At 39.9% G+C, this 7,387-nt stretch overlaps 1 protein-coding gene across 1 annotated transcript in view; it reads right to left on the minus strand.

Moving 5' to 3' along the window:
- Nucleotides 1-5,820, minus strand: part of LOC128695968 (adenosine deaminase) — a gene marked incomplete at its 5' end in the record, with an annotated part of 28,262 nt that extends 22,442 nt beyond the window's left edge. The window contains 1 exon segment of the mRNA XM_053786956.2: nucleotides 5,759-5,820. Coding sequence (XP_053642931.1) covers nucleotides 5,759-5,820 — 62 coding nt within the window.
- Nucleotides 5,821-7,387: the final 1,567 nt, after the last annotated feature.

Raw genomic sequence — 7,387 nt, forward strand, 5'->3', positions numbered from 1 at the left:
CCTTCTGGCAAGACAGTGATGGAGTGAATGATGGTGAAAGTTTTTCTTTTTTGGGCCACCCTGCCTTGGTGGGAATCGGCCAGTGTGTTAATAAAAATAAATAAATTAGTACAATTTAAAATGTTACAACGGTGCAATTTTAAGTATGCATAATGTTTTAAAATGATTAAGGAGTCGTAAATTTTGGGGGGATTTTTTGAGTCATTTCAACCTGGTTGAATGATTTAGCATAGTGTTGGTATGGTTAATTTTGGGAGATAAGATAATTTTTAAGTATAACTCTAAATTGATTTGCAAGGGATCTTTTGCTGGTTCAGGTAATGAATTCTAGATCTTAGGGCCCTTTATGTGTGTTGCATTTCTACATGTGTGAGACGGACACGAGGGATGTCTTTTTTTTTTTTTTTTTTTTTTTTTGAGGAACGTCGAAGTCTCTTTTGTGCCTTGTGTTATGCCTTTGTGTTCTGATGTAGCTATCAAGGAAAAGTTTGAGGAGGAGGGTTTATATTAGTTTAATGTTCTGTATATATAGTAGGCATATTTTGCATATTTTGGATAAGTAAGTAAGTTCAAGCTTTTAAAGAGCGGTGGGGTGTCCCCTGTTCCCTGGTGCGGTAGTTGGTAATCATCCGCACAGCAGCTTCTTGTTAGATTAATGGTTTAAGGAGATTGGTCATGACTGATCCCCAAGCACAAATACCACAGTTGAGGTATGGATAGATTAGAGAGTGGTATAGTGTAAGCAGTCCTGTTTGGGGTACGTAACACTATCTTGGAAAGGATGCCTACTGTTTTAGATACTTTCTTGGAATATATTGGATGTAAATCTGAAATTTAAGGTTGCAGTCAAGGTGAAGACCTAAAAATTTGCCCTCAGTGTGTCTTGTAATGGGGGAACCATTAATCAATATGTAAAGTTGGATATTTAAAGCTCTTGTGGAAAATACTGTATATATTTTCCAGAAATACAGTAGTTATATATAAATAGATGGCCATACTGTATTTAATAAAATTTATGTCATAGAAAATGGGAATTTTCTGCACCTGCGCAGGAGAGTCGCCATTTTGTTTGAATTGAATAACACGTTGTGAATAATGGGAAGAATTTTTCGTGTTCTAGAGGTTAAAATTGGGCTGACACCTCTCAAATAGGAGGCAAAATTGTTGGATGTGCATTCCTGCATAATATGAGTATCAGGCGACAGGACAGGACAACTCTAGGAACCTCAGATAAGCTGTCTAAATTATGTTTAATTTCTGGCCAGTAAATTTTTCATAAATGTAGGCAAAAGGGGGGGTCCTGTACATGACACATTAATCTCCAGTCAAATTGGTGAGTGATATTAAGATATATTTTCCTTCTGTTATGTAGTTGTGTATATATATAACCATTTATTATTTTTAATATACAGTCCACAAAATTTATATGTTTACCAGTATTCCTGGTTATACATATTTCATTGGTAATTAATAGGTCCAGAGCAACTTGTGGATATGACAGTGGTAGGTATCGAAGGGGGACATTTTTGCGACCTAGGTGTCCCAAATTCCTACTTGTCTAAATGATAAATAATAATTATCTATGTTCATTTATTGTTATGTACATAATGATACATTCAGATAAATGCAATTTTCCACAGCTCTGTTTCCAAACAGCATGCAGTAGGTTTTGTCCATATTGAGAGTGAGTTTGTTGGTCGCCACTCACATAGATACGTTTAGTAGCTCGTCGTTAATTGTCTCTCAGCACAGTTGGGTTTGAGTGAGAGAAGATATAAGTACGTAATGTCATTTATGAATAGAACTGGTTTAAGGCGTGAAGATGCATTGGGGAGGTCACTGATGTAAATGAGAAAAAGTAGTGGGCCAAGGATACTACCCTGTGACACTCCAACAGCTATAGGCTGAGCAACCGAGATAACGCCATTTGTGTAGACATACTGATGTCTACTGTTAAGATAAGATTTTAGGTATTCTACGGAATGTCCTTTGACCCCATAATGTTCTAGTTTAAGATGCAAAAGATTGTGGTCCTCTGTATCAAATGCTTTCCATCGGGCTATGAAGAGCCTGGAGTACCAGGAGTTTACCTGAAGAGTTCCGAGGGTCAACGCCCCCGCGGCCCGGTCTGTGACCAGGCCTCATGGGGAATCAGAGCCTTATCAACCAGGCTGTTACTGCTGGCTGCATACAATCCAACGTACGAGCCACAGCCCGGCTGGTCAGGTACTGACTTTAGGTGCTTGTCCAGTGCCTCCTTGAAGACAGCCAGGGGTCTACTGGTAATTCCCCTTATGTATGCTGGGAGGCAGTTGAACAGTCTCGGGCCCCTGACACTTATTGTATTGTCTCTTAACGTGCTAGTGACACCCCTGCTTTTCATTGGGGGGATGTTGCATCGTCTGCCAAGTCTTTTGCTTTCGCTGTGAGTGATTTTCGTGTGCAAGTTCGTTACTAGTCCCTCTAGGACTTTCCAGGTGTATATAATCATGTATCTCTCCTGTCTGCATTCCAGGGAGTACAGATTCAGGAACTTCAAGTGCTCCCAGTAACTGAGGTGTTTTATCTCCGTTATGCGCACAGTGAAGGTTCTCTGTGCATTTTCTAGGTCAGCAATATTCCAGCCTAGATAGAACAAGCGACCTGAAGTGTCTTCATGGGCTTGGCATCCCTAGTTTTGAAGGTTCTCATTATCCATCCTGTCATTTTTCTAGCAGATGCGATTGATACAATGTTATGGTCCTTGAAGGTGAGATCCTCTGACATGATCACTCCCAGGTCTTTGACATTGGTTTTTCGCTCTATTTTGTGGAAAGAATTTGTTTTGTACTCTGATGAAGTTTTAATTTCCTCATGTTTACCATATCGGAGTAATTGAAATTTCTCATCTTCATATTATTTTCTGCAGCCCATTGAAAGATTTGGCTGATGTCAGCCTGGAGCCTTGCAGTGTCTGCAATGGAAGACACTGTCATGCAGATTCGGGTGTCATCTGCAAAGGAAGACACGGTGCTGTGCTGACATCCTTGTCTATGTCAGATATGAGGATGAGAAACAGGATGGGAGCGAGCACTGTGCCTTGTGGAACAGAGCTTTTCACCGTAGCCGCCTCAGACTTTACTCTGTTGACTACTACTCTTTGAGTTCTGTTTGTGAAGAAATTATAGATCCATCGACCAAATTTTCTTGTTATTCATTTAGCACACATTTTGTGCGCTATTACGCCATGGTCACACTTGTCGAAAGCTTTTGCAAAGTCTGTATATATTACATCTGCATTCTTTTTGTCTTCTAGTGCATCTAGGACCTTGTCGTAGTGATCCAGTAGTTGGGACAGACAGGAGAGGATATTCATTTTTTTTCCAGTGTTCCGTATAGCAGTTCGAACATTAGTATAATTGCTGTGGAAAATACTGTATACATTTTCCAGAAATTCAGTATTTATATGTAAATAGATGGCCATACTGTATTTAATAATATTTATGTCATAGAAAACGGAAAGCCTGCGTCTGCGCAGACGAGACTCGCCATCTTGGTTTTGAATTGGATACAACGTTAATATAATGGGAAGAATTTTTCGTGCTCTAGAGGCTAAAATTGGATTGACACCTCTCAAATAGGAGGCGAAATTGTTGGATGTGCATTCCTGCATAACTTGATATATCAGACGACTGGACAAGACAGCTCCATGAACCTCTGATAAGCTCTCTAGATTTGTGTATAAATCTGGCCAGTGTTTTCATAAATTTAGTTAGTGAGGTTTTTCTCAGTATGATACAACTTAATATCCAGTCAAATTAGTGAGTGATATTAACATATATTTTCCTTCTGTTATGTATATGTGAATTTATATATAATCATTTTTTAATATACAGTCCACAAATTTATATATTTACCAGTATTCCTGGTGTATGTATATTTCATTTAATTAATAGGTCCAGAGCAACTTGTGGATATGACAGTGGTAGGTATCGAAGGGGGACATTTTTTTGCGACCTACGTGTCCCAAATTCCTACTTGTCTAACTGATAAATAATAGTTATCATTGTTCATTTACTGTTATGTAAATAATTATACATTCAGCTAAATGCAATTTTCCACAACTGCTTCAAAGGTGATACGAGGTATTTACACCGGTGACCGTTAACGCAATTAATGAGGACTGTCTTACTGGGGCGACTCATTACTGACATAAAAGAGGGTGTAAAACAACTTTTGGAATAAAGACACATAAGCAATACTGTGGACATTAATTAGGTGTTTCGCATTTGGGAATTTTATTAATCGCTTAGAATGAGAAAAGCCTCCCCAGCGGACGAAACTTCTCATATCTCTAAATGCAGTGTCTACATTCCAAAGTTCTTATGTTATATCTGGCACTTTAATGAAAACAGGTTACCTTCAACCAGTAAAAGACTACTCATGATTAAGTCTTGTATACAGCAAAGCAGTACTTGACACAGATGACTCTAAAATAGGGTTCAAACAAATCACGAGTTTGGACAATCTGAGAATCATCTGGAGAGGCAACAGAGAAACTCTGGCGTATCATTAAATACACAACATGAACAGTACAAGTGTGGGAAAAAAGATTAAGGGTCTCCAACCCTAGTATCCTTCCAGCTGGCTAGTTACATGCCGTTAATCATGTGTTTGTATCCTACTTGAGCAATATACTAACTTCTCCATTAGGCAGAACCTAGCACAACCTGACTAATACTTGTATCGTCAGGAACGTCATAATGTTAAATGCCTGTAATAAGAATGGTAAGTTTGACTGGCATACCATAAATGCTCAGTGATACACTGACGGATCATCCAGAAGCAGCACAATGCGGTTCATTGCTGATTTTCACAGTAGATCTTTAACAGCTTGTCAAAGTCTACGACAATGCTTTACCAGATTACTAAACTCTTAACTCTTGTACTATAATATCCAATTTAAAATCAAAGCTCACGAAAGTTATGGCCCATCTCACGAATTTCCTACATGTGCAAAGTTCAAGAGAACTCTCCTCAACAGACTATCACAGATACGGAGGCAACCTACCTTAAACCTGCATGGGATTCGAAATAGGAAAAAAATGAAACCTGCTTTACTTTTTTTTATGAGTGTGCATCGATTTTAAGTTAAATTTGTTATTAAAAATGTAGTCGAGCTTTCAAAAGCTGACAGACATTGGCTGATCAAAGGTAAGCCGCTTATATACATCGAAAAAATCTGCGTAACTGAACTGCCTACGTCATCTAAAACTTAGTCAGCAGTATCCCCATGCCTTCTTCCAGGGCAGAATACTTGGTCATACACTTTATTTATTTCTTAACTAATATACCCACACCTATTGTCATTTATTTTCCAGACATCATTGTTAATGTTCCAGAAAGTGTGTTTGTCCAGTTCTATTTCCTTTCAGGTTAAAGCGATGAATGTGGGCAAGACGTGGATCTAATAAAAAAAAAAGACCCTGCAATCCACCACCTTGTCAAGTAGAGAATTAAAACATACGAATCTGTAAACGGTAAAAATACCTTTGAGTAGGTGCAACAGTACAGTTGCGAATCATCTATGCGGAAGACGCGAACCTCCAAAAGCACTAGCTGGAAGGAATAATGACATCAATATCTAATACGCCAGATCATACTTCATACTGCCTGCCAGATACTCGATTGACTGTCAAGCTCTACATTTTAGAACCATCTTGGTGCTGTACTAAGGAAACTGGAGATTATACCTCACGACCCCCTCCCCAAGCCTTACCTCATAACCTCCCAGAGGGTCTCGTGTCTGATTGCTCCATCCAAATGGACATGTAGGTGTACCTGTGTAAAAAAAAAAAAGTTAAAAAATAAAAAAAATAAAAAAAAAAAAGGTTCAAGTGGACGTCCCTAGGAACGCCTACAAAATTTCAAACAGCGAAATGTAATACAAGTAACATGTTTACGAGTGGAAGGTTGTGCCCCACAAACTTTAAAGAAAGATTAATAGGCTATACTGAAAGCAGGGGATGGACAGTGTACATTCTTCAACGAGAAGAAAGTTTGTCATACAGTGCCACATGTGTTATTTAGGAAACTGAAAAAGTGAGAGGGAAAGGCAGTAAGAACGAGCAAAATCTGTGAAAATAGAAGAAAGCTGGGAAAACCACAGTGACAAGAGAAAGTGCATAGTATCACAACACAGGTGAGACATGCTTTGGTCACTGTGTGGTGCAGGTCCACAGTATGGCTGGAGAGGCCTTTACTTAACAGTCCATCTTTCTTAGAAGACACACATCACCAAGGCAGTAGTAACTAAAATCTCTGATGACACTACATAAGGGGAATTACCAATAGACCCCTGGCTATCTTCAAGCAGGCACTGGGCAGTCACCTAAAGTCGGTACCTGACCAGCCGGGCTGTGGCTCGTACGTTGGATTGCATGCAGCCAGCAGTAACAGCCTGGTTGATCAGACCTTGTTCCACCATGAGGCCTGGTCACAGACCGGGCCGCGGGGGCGTTGACCCCCGGAACTCTCTCCAGGTAAACTCCAGGTTTGTAGATGAATGGTTCAGAGAACCGACACGTTGATAAATTAGACACATATGCATCTCTTGGGTATTTTTATTGAGGAAACGTTTCGCCACACAGTGGCTTCATCAGTCCATACCAAGGAGAATCGTGAAGAACAGGAGAAGAATGAGGTAATCAGTCCCTCAACCTTGAGTCGATGTGGTCAGTCCATCAATCTTGAATAGAATACAGCGTATGTGCCGATTTCTATTTCTATTCAAGATTGATGGACGGCACATATGCTGTATTCTATTCAAGATGGATGGACTGACCACATCGACTCAAGGTTGAGGGACTGATTACCTCATTCTTCTCCTGTTCTTCACGATTCTCCTTGGTATGGACTGATGAAGCCACTGTGTGGCGAAACGTTTCCTCAATAAAAATACCCAAGAGATGCATGTGTGTCTAATTTATCAACGTGTCGGTTCTCTGAACCATTCATCTACAAACCTGGAGTTTACCTGGAGAGAGTTCCGGGGGTCAACGCCCCCGCGGCCCGGTCTGTGACCAGGCCTCATGGTGGAACAAGGTCTGATCAACCAGGCTGTTACTGCTGGCTGCATGCAATCCAAGGAGTTCTTTGTAGACACCATTAGTAAGAAGACTAACCAGATCATATATGCAATAGGCTATAAGCCTATTCAGATTCCAAGAGAAAAATTCACAGTGAATTTTAATTCTGCAATACAAATGAATTGGAGTGAGAACAGAGAGAAGAGGTGGAGGCTTGATCCTTCGTCCATTAATCATGAGACACGCTACTCTCGCATCCGTGCTTCCTTCCAATACAAATATAAAGAAACACTGACGCAGAGAAATGTGAGCCAATGTCA

Source organism: Cherax quadricarinatus, chromosome 14, assembly GCF_038502225.1.
Source record: "Cherax quadricarinatus isolate ZL_2023a chromosome 14, ASM3850222v1, whole genome shotgun sequence".
In the NCBI taxonomy this organism is placed as follows: domain Eukaryota; kingdom Metazoa; phylum Arthropoda; class Malacostraca; order Decapoda; family Parastacidae; genus Cherax; species Cherax quadricarinatus.